Source organism: Crinia signifera, chromosome 2 (assembly GCF_055691185.1).
Source record: "Crinia signifera chromosome 2, ASM5569118v1, whole genome shotgun sequence".
Taxonomy (NCBI): Eukaryota; Metazoa; Chordata; class Amphibia; order Anura; family Myobatrachidae; genus Crinia; species Crinia signifera.
The window spans coordinates 237,987,161-238,002,027 of record NC_139218.1 but is presented as its reverse complement, the minus strand read 5'-3'; the positions used below and the strand labels follow the sequence as shown (position 1 = coordinate 238,002,027).

The window sequence follows — 14,867 nt, the reverse complement described above, 5'->3', positions numbered from 1 at the left end:
ACTCTGTGGATATGATCATCTGAAATAACACCATTAACCTGGCTATTGAAATCCACATTATCAGTTTTCTCTGGAAAATAAATATTGGCAGAAATTGGCAAAGGGACACAGTCATTTTATATATTTTTATGTTTATTAATGTATCTGTGGGTTTAATGTACAATGTATTTTTTCTTAAATATAATATCTGTGTTTAAGGAAGCTTAAATAAAATAGTATTTTTATACAGTGATATTTTTAAGTGTCTCTTGCGCTATATATATATATATATATATATATATATATACATATATACATACATACACACTTGTTCAGGGTTCGCAAATACTCGCTATAGCACCAGGGACTCATTTTTTATGAATGGCTGGGTCCCCTGGGACCCAGCCATTTCAGCGTGCACGCCATGTTAATATGTGTGACAAGGGCGGAAAGTTCTGTTTCCCCCTCGTGGAGAAGACACAGCGTGACTTACGGCCGCTTCACACATCTGATGAGCGCGGAAATGAAAGGGTCCCGTGTAAGCTGGCTCCTGCACTGTGCCTCAACAACACCCGGCTGGACCCGAGCAGGAAGTAGAGGTAAGAGGGGTGCGTGGTCCATTTAGCAGGCTGCTTGGCTGTGTCATGTAAGGGGATTTATTGCTAGCAGGACTCAGGCTGCAGACTTCCCTCCTTTCCTACCTTGCGGTGCTGCTTTCTTGTGTGTCACTGTCACCTCCTCCAGGCTCTGAGTGCTGGCTGTTATTGGCCCACTTGTCCCCTCCTCCCCTCACTGCACGGCTGGCAGAGAGGCTGCAGCTCACCAATTAACTCTTAACAGGGAGATCTGCCTGTAGGAGAGTAGCCTATAGACTCTGCTGGGATTTCACTAACCCTATCCCTCCTGTTCCTGCTGCCATTACTTTTACAATCCTGATTGGTGCAGCACAGGTGTCCCTATTCCTTTCTAGTATATGTGAAACTTGCTTTATGCGGGTAGGCAAATTGACAATTGATTCCCCCCCCCCCCCCCCCCCAACCCACAGTTTTGGGGTGCCCAAATCTATGTTTGCTTACCCAAAAAAAAAAATAGGCTCAGTCTGGCCCTTGGCTCAGGGTATATGCCATATGGAAGAGAGGAGGAGGCTTCTGTATGTGCCATGTTAGGGAAGGGGAGAGGAGGCTTTATTCCGTTGGGACCCAGAAAAGGTCAAGTAGGACCCCGATTTTTGTAAGTGAGGGGTCCCAGGGACCCATCATTTTGGGGGGTTTTCGCGATCACTGCTTGTTTATTCAGAAAAATCGAATGCCTGTCTGATTAACAGGCAGAGGCATTTGCCAGAAGGACAGGGGTGGCCAGCGATCTCCTTGGACTTGAAAGCCACCCTGTGACAGGCAGCATACGTATGTAGGGCCATATGCACTAAGCTTCAAAAGTGGTAAAATGGAGAGTGATAAACCACCAGCCAATCAGCTCCTACCTGCCAGGTCACAGACTATGTTTAAAAAAATGTCAGGTAGGAGCTGATTGGCTGGTGGTTTCTCACTCTCCATTTTATCACTTTTGAAGCTTAGCGCATCTGGCCCGTAGGCTGCAGTTACAGAGAAGCATCAAGACCGAGCAGCCAGGGGAGTAACTTGATATTCATAGGCTCCATAGCAAAACTTTGTAAGGGCCCCCTATCTAGCAACAGATGGTGATAAATGTATATAACAACACATATTACTTCGTAAAGATGGCCCCCTTCAGCTCTGGGCCCGATAGCAGCTGCACCCCATGCACCTGTGGTAGTTACGCCCTTGCGAGCAGCTTATCCTATTTGACCTTTAGTTCTTAAGGGCCCCCATGCCATGCAACCACTCCCGTGAGCTGCCAGGCAAGGTCACAGGCAGCAGGATCGCATGTGATATGACATAGGGTCCTTTTGCATGCAATATATTGCATGTGATCCCAGCCTTGCCTGCTCGGCTCAGAAGCAGTCTAAGATTGCTTCTGCAGCTACTCACATGCTCCGGTGCGTTGCGAACTGGACCGTGCATCGCATCTGACCTGTTGTCATTTACCTGCAATTTGGGCACTTTTCCTGTGATTGATCGTTGCGATCACAGGAACAGAGCCCAAATTGCAGGTATATTGCATAGCCTTTAGTTCTCCGGCATATTTTAATGAGATAAACCTCTAACAGTGCACATTTCTGCATGCAGAACAATTTACAAGTTTGAAAGTCACAAATCCCTGTAAAAAGGTTGCAGACCAAGGGACAAAGATGATTGCTGACTTGCTTTTCACTTGTTTAATATCCTGGTACTGACATTTTTGCAAGTTTGCAAAATGTGGGGACACTGCAGCATGTCTTATTCTATCTCATCATAAATGAAGAATATAGTGTCTAGTTCAATTGAGAAAAAAAATGTAAGCTCAATTGTCATCAGCAGCATGATGTACAAGGTGATACTGTAGACTGAAAATCTTGCACCATCATAAATACACAGTGGACAAAGGTACATAGGGACATAAGAAACCCAAGATGACTGCAGGAGCCATTTTGTACATTTTCACTATATGAAGGAACAAAATACTTTACATAGCATATCCTCCTGGAGAATACAACTTCTATGAGGTCATTCCTACTTGGTAGCTTAAATACATTATGAACTTGAAGTTATTAAACTTAATAAGGCCCTTAGGTATAAGGGGGTTATTCAATGATGATTCTGACAGTCAGAATACATGCGGATTGTCAAATCCAGGTGTATTTTGTCCTAAACAGGCGCAGATTTGACAATCAATCGGCTGTTTTCGACAATGCAGATTGAACTTTTGCCTTCACTGCAGTTGGAAACGGCCACATTCAATAGATTTGTGCCGATATTCCCTACTGTCGGAAATGTTGGCACACAACTTTTCACAAGATCAATTTTACAGCTAATAAGTTAGTGCTGTTAATAGATTTAACCTGTGTAAAATGGAAAAAAAGTACATATAGAAAAGGCATTTCTTTACACCATTAAAGATTAGTGGTGTAAAGGTTTAAAAAAAAAAAAAAAAAAACAGAAGACACTTTGGGGGAATTCAATTAGCAACAGAATTCAATTAGAAAATCAATCCTTATTTGGACTGCTTTTCCCAGCATAATCGGGAATATTCAATGCCATCGGCAAGGGGGGTTGTACGGTTTATAATTCCCTTACACGGCAAGGTTCACCGCAAATGCAGCAAGTCTGCTGCATTTTGTGGCGAGCCTCGCCATTTTCACCTCGCTGAAAAGAACCAGCGAGGTGGAAACGGCGAGTGAAGGAGAAGGCGTTGAATACTCCGACAGCGAGATATCTGCACTGCTCACTGTATAGCTCGTCGTCAGGGGCTCGCTGCCCGCATTGAATATACCCCTATAAATGAACAAAAACTAAATACCGTTATTGCAGAATATTATAGAAAAGACACAACCCTAAAAACTTTTAAAATGATCTAGTAACTAACAAAAATAGAACAATTAAAAAACGTCCCGTCTCAAACAAAAATAAAAAAAATTGCATTACAAAACACAAGGAATTACTTTGATCGTGAAGGAATAAAACATTCTGGTAAAAACTTTTTTCTCACTGATTACTGGTTTATTTATTTCTTGGCCTTGTGAAGTAATAGGCTATTTTTAACATTAAATTATTTTTAAGAGCCTCTCACCTCCTCTACCAAATGGTCATCGGGATCATAGTCTTTCAGGTTTAGAATCTCAACAGGCAAACCAAGAAAGGAGATATCTTCAGCAAGAGCATGTGCAAAACCCTAAAAGAGCACAAGAACATTTATTATTATTACTTATTGTGATCAATCAATGCCTGTGGTGCAACCATTTGATTAACTGTACTACAGCAAAATATAATTATATATTTTTACCTACACAGTTATATTAGTGAGGAAGGTGATTGAAGGTGCATAGTTTTTCTGTGAAGGATGGAGAACAGATTCCATTTTTTCTCTTGGTTTTGGTCTTGTTTTCTCTCTGCTCTGCACTTATCATATGATAGAATCGTAAAGCCCCATAAACCCTGGGCGATATTGCTCACAATATCGCAAAGAAAATGTCTTCTGGAGCAATATTGGGGACAATATCGCCTAGCGTCGTTAACGATGCGCACTTTCACCCCATCGGTAATGACAGCCATGCACTTGACGATGCCTTCTCTCCCCACCCCCTGCCGCCGATATTGGAATCTGCTAGTGTGTATGGGTCTATAGATTAGATAGCATAGACAGTTAGTGGGAGGAAAACACTTATCGGCTTTATGAAAAGCTTCTACACAACCATCAGTGTCATCTCAAGGTCTAGAAATATCAAGAAATAACCTCCAATTACAGTATTATACTCCTCTCAAATAGCAACACAACACAGGGGGAAAAAAAAAGGTTGCAAATAGGACAGACCCTGGGGCTCAAGATTTGAAATATTAAAACTGGCTTTACTGATCATCTTTATTAACAAGTGGTGCAATAGGAAACCAATTATCAATGAAAAACACATTAAATCAATGAATGGCATAAAAAGATACTCCAAGCAGGTAGAACTATATACCGTCTATTACGTTTTTCATTAAATAAAGCCACAAGTAGGTTAGCTTACCTTAGCAGTACCAGTCTGAGAGCCATAGAAAATCTTCACGCCAGCAACAAAGACTTCTTTTTCATTACTTAGGTCAAGAGTATGGCCTTTTAATTCTTTAGTTGACAAAGGGACAAAACCGTTCTGGGATAAGGATTCATTCTGTGAAAATAAAAGTTTAACACATGTGTGAGGCAACACATATAATCAGCGAAGAGCCCAAAATACGATTGATTAACTAGACAACTGTGAGGACGTCCCGGAAGTAGCTAGAACAGGCACATGAGTTTCACCAACAGTAAGCCTGATGCGCGTCATGAACGGACACCCGACTTCCGGGTGTGCGTTCCACGGCCCGGACGTGCGTGTCACGTCCCGGAAGTGGGATATTCAGACGCCGGAGCTACATTTGAGCATAACAGGCTGGTTAATCCCCAGTTTCTACGGCCAGTAAACTCTGTGCTTGTCCGCCGATCAAGCTACAGATTGATCTATTTATCTGTTAGCCCACTTTAAGCTATAAGCCCCGTTGACAATAATGACACTGAACCGGAAATGGTTACTCCATACTGCTATATAAACCCTGTCTGATTCACTCACTATCTATCCTTGAGAAAGGCGGCTGGGACCGTCGAAACATGTTGGAAGATAAGTGAGTTTTTGTTTTTATTGTATTTTATTCTTGTTTTCTGTACTTTGTGGCTTTAGGCCATTGGGCCACTATACAGCAACAAATCCTTGAACTAAGACCGGTCATCCCCTCTGTTTTTTCGGCATACCATCTGCCTGGGGGAGTTGATTGGAAGAGGAGTGCTAACACGACTGACTCCACAAAGATACCTTGATAGGTGTATCTTATATACATCCCCAGTGAGTACGGTACGCAGTACCCTTGTTCTTTCCTGCTACTTTGATTGCCTGACGATTATTCTGGCATTTGAGTGTAAAGATACCTTTATATGTTTGGAGACTCCTGAAATTTCAGTGAGTACGGTATGCATTTGAGCCTATTGACATCCAATTTTGGTACATATCTTTCATCTATCACTGTGGTGAACCTATAAAGAAACCGCTACACACCTGTCCCACTCCACTTCAGAGTGAGTTTCGGTACGAGTTTCTTCCCTGGGTGCAGGGTGCCCCCAGAAGTTTAAAATATTGAGATTGTGTCACTGATACACATTTTTTCTTCTTTATTTATTTTTTCACGTGAGAAAAAAATCACATCACGGAGCATACAAGTCAAGCGCCTGCACTTTCTTATTTGTTCTGGAGAACTGTGAGGACCTGTCTAATCTTATTTGATTATCAATACAAATGGAAATGGTTCTTACAGATGTTATAAAAAGGACAGTGAGGCTGAAGTAGTAAATCACTGGTGCAAGAGAATGTTTTGTCATGTGGATTATTACTCAACAAAAAGTAATTATCTGGTTACCATAACTCATTTCCCGTAGCCACTAGTGTGATCATGCCACCTTTCGCTTTGAATTTGTACTTTGGGAATGAGAGATAATACAGGAAAGGAGGCCTGGAAAGAAATTAGGAATATTACATCATGTCGAACATGGATACTATGGAGCCCAGGATTGCCCCACGGATTGAAACCCTTTGACCATGGAGAAAATTGCAGATGTGGAATAGCAATGCGGCCATCTCACCCTGACGAAGGAAAATGTATTGTACTTGGGCATCCAGTATTGCTCCCAGATGGAGTATCCTCTGATAAGAGATGAGAGAAGACTTGGTCCAGTTTAACAGCCACCCGTGACTCTTTAGGAATGACAGTTAAACCTGTAGGTGATTGTACAGTACCTCTGGAGACTGAGCCAGTAGAATGAGGTCATCCAGGTAAGGGAGTATTCGAATTCCAGTAGAGGAGCTTGGTGAATACCCTGGTAGCTGTAGACCGTCCAAAGGGTAGGGCCCAGAATTGGAAATGCTGGCGCAGTACTGCAAAACTGAGAAACTGTTGATGACAGAGAGTGCTATAGGTACGTGGAAATATGCATTCTGTATATCCAGGGAAACCATATAATCCCCATGCGGCATTTCCAGGACAATGGAACATAGAGATTTCATAAAGAACTTGGGTACCTTAATGTATTTGTTCAGCAACTTTAGTCTGGGACAATATGACCTATTTGGATTCTGAACAAACAAGGGTGTAGAAAAGAAACTCTGTTTCTTTAGAAACAGAGGGAGAGGGATGAGGACACCTGATCGTAGCAAGGATTGACTGACATCCTTCAGTGCCTGTGCTTTTTCATTGTGTCTTGATTTGTCTGGAAGGAGGCTAGTCCTGTCTGCTGAGGGCTTATATTCCGGTTTTATAGTTGTTTTTTTTTGTTTGTTTTTGTTATTTTAATTCAGTAATTTTTATTTCAGTTTTCAATTAAACATGCATACATACAGAACCCCCAAAAGGGACATAGGACAAGAATGGTATAGACATTGAATTACTCATATGTTAAGGTAACATCGTAAGGTACTTATGCAGTATAATAGAAACAGGATATCCATAATAGTAGAGTGCTGAATGAGGTCAGCGGTACATCAAGGATGTTGTGTGTGGAAATTGCCATTGGGATCGCTACATTGCAGGATAAAATGATTCCTATCACCCAGGGGCGCCATCTGGGTTCCAGAGCAACGGGCACATAATACATATATCTTCAAAACAAAATACCATACTGAAATAAGTCAAAAATTCAACATTACCAATATGAAAGTTTGATATGAGATTGTATTCCCCAGTAGAGAGGGATCACTATGCCTATGAAAAATCAACATTACAGAATCCAATGTCTGGTCAATCAAAAGTGATAGAAAAAATAAATTATCGAAGCCCACTCTAAGGACCCAAAACAAACCACCCCTATAACCCCCCCCCCCCCCAACTAGGCGTACCTGGATCCAGTAACCTTGCCCCCCCAGCTAACTATACTAACTAGTAACTCCCCCCCACCACCACACACACAAAGAGAAGAATACACAGATAGTAACATGGGCAAAATTACCAGGATATTTAAGCTAGTTTAAACCTGGGTCGGCCTAAGTAAACATACAACTGAGACGATCAATCCCACCCAGCGTATAGCAGAATAGAGAAAAATTGTTTCCAGAACAATGGAATGTGATAAAGTACTTCGTATATAATCAAGAGCAAAACAGGATTATAAACGAATATTGTACTATAAGGGATAGTAGTAATAAAACAACATTGTGGGCCTTAGGGACATACTAAGAGCGACAAGGATAGGAACTGGGGGATGCTATTCCAGGCAGGCCTGCATCCCATATAAAGAGATATAGAGAGATATAAAGAGATATAGAGAGATATAAAGAGATATAGAGAGATATAGAGATATATAAAGAGATATAAAGAGATATAAAGAGATATAAAGAGATATAAAGAGATATAAAGAGATATAAAGAGATATAAAGAGATATAAAGAGATATAGATATTACAGTCCCACCATCGAATGTCCAAATGCGCATGTATAGCAAACGGTAGTAGAGGATAGAAGTTCCAGAAATTCCATCCAAGGATATAATGGTGAGCGCACAAGGAGGGGGTCAGCCTTCATCCATTCAGTTGTTAAAAGGTGTATGACGGGGCATTTTGAAGTCCATTACATAAGCTGGAGACTTCATAGAGGTATCAGGGGGATCCTCCGTTTGAAGGGGCAGCTCTAGTAGTGGCGTCTCTAAAGTGGGTACTTTTAGCTCAGGCACAGGATGGGAGATAGTGTAGTATTGTCAGCAACAGCACCAAGGATCCTCCACATGCATGGAAGCTGTAACGGTCTCCAGGATTTGGTACAGAGAGCCAGACATTGCTGACATGTTGCACTTAATGCATGTTCCAAGGAAGTAATGGAAGCAAGGTAGTGATGGCTAGCACACCACCCACCGCCTCAATGTCAGAGAGCACTAACAAATAATAAGAAATAAAGCAGCTTAAGTAGTTCAGAGCCACTAACAGGAGTTCACCACACCCCCACTAGTGTACAGTCCAGCATGTGACAAGTATGGCAGGAATCAGCACCTCGCCTCTGCACAGATCCCTCCTTGCAAGCTTTAATTGAATCAGGGGCACCTGTGGAGTCCAGCAGATGCAAGAGCAATTGAACCCAAGTACCTTAGCCTAGGAGTCAGGCGAGCAAGATGGCGCTGGGGTCTCTGTGCGGCCAAGCAGCGCGCCTCAGCAGAGACAACTCCCGCTCACCGTCACCACCAGAGGGTCACCAGACGTCCCCACCCGCCGAGACACCACTGCAGTCAGGTCTCAGGGCCGCGGCCCAGAAGCACCGGAGCCCAGGAAGGATCGTCGGGTATCCAAGATGGCGCCCGCACCACGAAGGAGAGGACTCACAGCAGGCCCAGGCAGTCACCGAGATCTCAGCACGCCACACAGAAGCAGTTGACTCCGTGGACACAGGCACAGCTCCAGAGCCGGTAGGGGTAAGTATACGATGTCCAGGGGTAGGATATTTAGGAAGGATTATGCCGGAGCTCTCACTCCCCAAGCCTGCTCACATTGCCAGCCAGACCACCAACCATTCCGATTTTATAGTTGGGCATAGATTTAAGCAGAAAAACTTATGTTCTTCACTTTGAAAGTTTAATTTTGTCAATTGTGAACATACAGCTACTGTGACTTGCCCAAAACTCCAGTTTAGATTTTTTTTTTTTTTTAGAAGATTAGTTTTTCCTCTGACTTCTTCAATGGAGCCCAAGAATGCCTAAAGTGTTGAATGAGGTGATCAGACACAGCTATACCTAGACCGCTTAGCTTTTAATTTTCCTTGGCTTTTTTTCTATCACCCCGGGTGCTTCTGTTTAATGTGGGCTAGATTTTACTTTTGTGGCCACCAAGCCAACCAATTTGTTCACAGCTGTATAGCAGGCATTCCCAGCCACGGTCCTAAAGGCACATCAACACAGTGCAGGCTTCAGCACAGATGGTTAAAGCAAAACAACTCTGGTACTAATTAAGTCACCTGTGCGCAAGCCTGGATATGCCTTGAGGACAGGTGTTGGAAATGCCTGCTGTATAGACTAAAAAAAAAAACACATGAAAATGGGTAAGCAGATACATTGGTATGTGGTCATTGGGTCAACAGTGTCTACATCGACAGTCAATAGGTCAACCACTATTTGTCGACAGTGTGTTGAGTGCAGCGAGCAACTGTGCCAAAAACCTAAAAAATTCCTGTCAATCTTTTTTTGCCCTAAAGTATCTTGACATTTTTTATGTGTCGACCTTCTGCTCTTTTGACCAACAGTGGTCGACTTATTGACCTTATGCTTGTTGACCTAATGACCCACAACAAATATGCCAAAGCCTTCAAACCTACATAGTACCATTTATCTTAGTAATAAATAATTTAATCAAATAATAAAGACATGTTTTTAGAGGTGCAATTTATATTACAAAAATGTAAAATGCTCATCATAACCACCGTAGGCCCCTTTCACACGCTCCGGCTCCCGCCGGGCGGCGAAACCCTGCACAGCCAAGTAGCTGTGCCGCACACAGAAGTTTAGAATGGTGGAGGTGGCCACAGCCCGGCAGCCGTCCCTTCCAGTGGTGACATCCGGCTGCAACACAACCATGTCCATTATTAACTTCTGTGTACGGCACGGCTTTTGGCAGTGCAGGATTTCGCCGCCCGGCAGGAGCTGGAGCCTGTGAAAGTGGCCTTACCCTGCAATCAGATGAAAAATTAATCTAAACTTAAGGCCCCCTTACACTTGTCAACTTATTGTCTCAACAAATTGAACCTGATTGACTCGAGATTTATCCTATGTGCAGGAGGTTCAATCTCTTCCAATCTCTTGGTTATACCCAATGGCACAGGTTTGTGGATTGTGTCCTACACATCAGGCACATAAGATTTTTTCAGACGGTACATCAGATCTTGTCAGATAAATTGACTCAAATTGGATGAAATCTCACAAGTGTAAGGGGCCCTTTAGAATAAAGAAACTATGAGGGACTTATTTATTATAAATGGGAGTTCTACAGGGTGGGAGGGGGGGGGGGTTATGTGGTAGGTTTGCTTTGGGTTTTGTTCAATGGGTGTTATTTTGTTTTCTTATTTTTGCTAAACTGGGTGTACATATAATATTTAATATGGTCCATTGCCGCACTAGATCTCAATATATTATATCAATCTCAAAATACAAGGGTGGGTATTGTGTGCTAAATTCTGTGACTATTGTTTTAGTGTATACACTCCGTAATACCTCCTAAGTGAGATACTCGAATGGCACCTTTGGGTATATTAGCTGATACAGTTGCGCTATACTGGCAATATAATGCATATACCCTACCAATTGTATAGACCTCTTGTCTCAGTTTAATTAATTAAATTATCTTCCAGAAGGTGCTAAGTAAATAAGAAGTACATTCTCATTGATTGCTATGTGCAGCATCCCATCTTCAATAGACCTCCCACCTTAGTCAATAAACCTCAGAAATATTTTAGATACTGAAAAAAAAAACCCTGACAGACCAAAAACAGAACCAGCAGCATTCTAGCACCAAAGAGTGACTGAAAAATACATACCTCAATAACTTCTGTTTTTTTTCTACTCATGATAAATTTACTGGAAATCCAGATGGCAATTCCAATTGCAGCGCATGAATAGATATAAAACCGGTTCAGCCACAATAGCATCAATTGTGTATGAAGAAAACCTTCAGAACCATCTAAACAAAAGACAGATGGGTTAAATTAGTACATTTTCAAATAAGAAAGCCTTGACATAAGCTGGGTGCATATTAGACAATATGGGGGGTACACAGCCGACCGCTGTGATTCTGGCCCGTTTGCGGTCATATCGACCGCATAACGACAGACTGGATTCAAAGTCCTGTCTGTTGCCTGGCATAAAGGGGCGTGGCCGCAGATTGTCGACCTGCGGCCGGGATTGCAACAATCCACAGCCGTTACCGGCAGAACAGGCCCGACGGCTTCTGAAGTTGGGCCCGTTCTGCCGTGATCCTGCATCAATGCTGTCGTTAAAGACAGCATTAAATAGGGAGCCGCCGCTATATCCCACGTCGGAAATAGCGGTGGCACATTGCATACCTTCCTATATCTCAGTGTGAATGAAAGTTTTTAGACTATTTAACAGAACATCCAATAGCACAAGACAATATACTACACTTGTATGCTGGTATAGATAATATTAATGGGAACTGCTGGACAAACAATATAGTGGGGAGCGCTCAGGAGCCATAGTCCTCCCGAGCCTGCTGCCTGTGGTCATTGTGGACTGACTGGCGGCTGGGGCAGCCAGACCGGAGGTGAGGGGGGGGGGGCCTACATTCTGTGGAGGGTTTTGCTGGGGCAGGACAAACCAGCCCTGGTAGGTTTCTCCTGCCCCAGCAAAACCCCCCACTCAAGGTGTTAAGTACATACTTTGTATACAAGAGTCATCACAGATACCCCTTTCACACTGCAGCTTTAACAAGGTATATTGCCATTATTTTACCGTTTTAAAACAGGAATAGCTGCAGTGTGAGAGCTCCATTGTCAATTTACCGGTTACAGAACACCGGTATTTTGAAACGTGTTAAAAGCAGGATCCTACAGGTTTCTGAGCCGTTTTCCCTGCAGTCTGAACAGCTCAGAAACGGTATTTGCTACAAATGATAACCACACAAGGGTGATAGGTTATCTCTCTGCATGATTCCCGCCCACAAGCAGGAAATAAACATTTAAAATAATTCATTCTATGGGTGAAACGGGTTGAATCTGAAAGGTACAAAAACGGTATTGAAACTGCAATATACCGTTTACAACATGCAATATGAAAGGGTTTTAACTGTTTTTTGACCCGTTTGCAATGTAAAACCAGTATTAGAGGCCCTTGCCCCCTATATGCCGCTAGTTAACCTCCTTTTGGCTGATGTTAGATTATAGACTGAGATTAAACTCATTCTTATTGCATTGTTCCATAAATTGTGTCAAATAAATAATGTAGATATTATTTTATGAATAAACATGGGTGGGACATTGACAACCACCCAGTAACTGCAGCACTGTTGTCGCTGGGCTGAGTGGGATAGGACGCCTGTAGTTCCCATCCTCCACAGGGACCCCGCCGCTCAATTCCTATTTGCTGAAGGGACCCCGCTGCCTCCACAGTGATGCATGGACAACCGGTCTGCCTGCCCAGGTAGCAGGGGAAGGGGTTTACTAAATACCAGTTCACATTGCATAAAATAACGTGTCTGAACCATGTATGAGTCTTTTTTTAATTCTTTTTATTGAGTTTTATCACAAAATGTCAATAAAGAAATATAAATAAAGCACATTTCGTCTGAATTCTTTCATGCAATACAATATTAAAGTGGTAAGAAATAGCACACATAGATGAGATAGACATAAAACAATGTTAACATAAGAGGTATTTCTATGTAACATATCAGTATTAATCAAATCAGGATTACAAGCATCCTCGTAACTTAAAGTAATTATTAATATCACAACAAAAATGTCATATCTAAAGAGGTTGTATGCGAGTACATGAATACAAGTAAAGGAGCATTTACATACATCAATACAGACACGAATGGGTTTAATGGGGAGGGATGAATGGGGGGGAGGGATGAATGTGGGGGGGGGGTGGAACATACTAACCAGAAGGACCTAAACTACACTGCATAGAAGAGTGTATGTACATTGAACGGGCTCATTCAGTCAGTAGCAGGAACGATCAACGCCCCTGATACTATTTTTTTCTTGAGAAACCCTTCAGTGGTCTGAAAATTTTTAAATATATGGGATTGAACGTCAGGCTCTAAGCTATCAATAAACATACCCCATTTTCTATAAAAAGAAACACACCAGATTCTACCTGAGCAGAAGCTGATTTCCTATCATAGTATAACAATTGCAGCATTTTTCTTTGAACTTCCATGATAGATGGTGTAGTTATTGACAGCCAATTAGTAAGAATAATTTTCTTTGCTACTGTCATTAGAACCGTTAAAGCAGATATAAGCAGCGATTTCTTCTCCCCCAAATTCCAAGTAGAGAAGTTAACTAAGAGGCATGCCGAAAAGTCTAAAGACACATGTATATGAAAAATACGATTAATATTATTAATCCATTTGTTCCAAAACCTTTTAATTCGACCACAGAACCAGAAACAGTGCAAGTATGAAGCAGAAGATCAAAAAAAGAAAGAAATGGAAACTGCGCTATTTGAGGAATACTTCTACAATCAATTATTAGAAAGGTGTAAATTTAATCACATATATATTTTACAAAATGGGATACAATTGATAAAATAACAATAAATTAAAATTACATACAGTGTACACTTAATAACCGGTTGGGGGATTTTATCTGTGCATAGCTGGCACTTAGCGGCTCCACTTGTGGGGTGGGCCCTTTTTCTCTGAAAAAGTGTCCCCTCTTAATCTACCTGTTGGTGGGTATAATTGGCTTACTCCTCGGACTGTGTTAGTGGGAAATGGAGAGATGCAGTCAAATAAAGTCACTCACATATCTGGGATAATGTCCACTTATCCGGATAATGCTTTTATGTGGTCCCCGTGAGTCGATGGTTGCTGCTTAATCTCCTTCTTGGATCCCGAATGATGTTCCTTGGTCCGATGATTAAGGAGTCCCGGGTACAATGGAGTTTACCCGATTTGTAATCCACAATGTAGAGGTAGAGTGGGGGCACTGTACCTAACGCGTTTCGCTGGGGGGCTCCCAGGACGATCAACGTCCAGATTATGAAACCTTAACATGGACTGTGGTCTGTGGGCCGGTGTGTGTTATTGCGCTGCATCCCACCCAGGGATGCAGCGCAATAACACACACCGGCCCACAGACCACAGTCCATGTTAAGGTTTCATAATCTGGACGTTGATCGTCCTGGGAGCCCCCCAGGGAAACGCGTTAGATACAGTGCCCCCACTCTACCTCTACATTGTGGATTACAAATCGGGTAAACTCCATTGTACCCGGGACTCCTTAATCATCGGACCAAGGAACATCATTCGGGATCCAAGAAGGAGATTAAGCAGCAACCATCGACTCACGGGGACCACATAAAAGCATTATCCGGATAAGTGGACATTATCCCAGATATGTGAGTGACTTTATTTGACTGCATCTCTCCATTTCCCACTAACACAGTCCGAGGAGTAAGCCAATTATACCCACCAACAGGTAGATTAAGAGGGGACACTTTTTCAGAGAAAAAGGGCCCACCCCACAAGTGGAGCCGCTAAGTGCCAGCTATGCACAGATA

General features: G+C 42.4%; 1 protein-coding gene across 1 annotated transcript in view; it reads right to left on the bottom strand.

Annotated features, from left to right (window-relative positions):
• LOC146060647 (S-adenosyl-L-methionine-dependent tRNA 4-demethylwyosine synthase TYW1-like) overlaps positions 1–14,867 on the bottom strand; it is a 173,954-nt gene that overhangs the window by 156,052 nt on the left and 3,035 nt on the right. The window contains exons 2-4 of the mRNA XM_083174075.1: positions 11,159–11,301; positions 4,601–4,741; positions 3,664–3,765 (exon numbers count right to left, since the gene is read on the bottom strand). Of these exons, the coding sequence (XP_083030201.1) occupies positions 3,664–3,765; positions 4,601–4,741; positions 11,159–11,301 (386 nt within the window). The remainder of the gene's footprint in view (positions 1–3,663; positions 3,766–4,600; positions 4,742–11,158; positions 11,302–14,867) is intronic.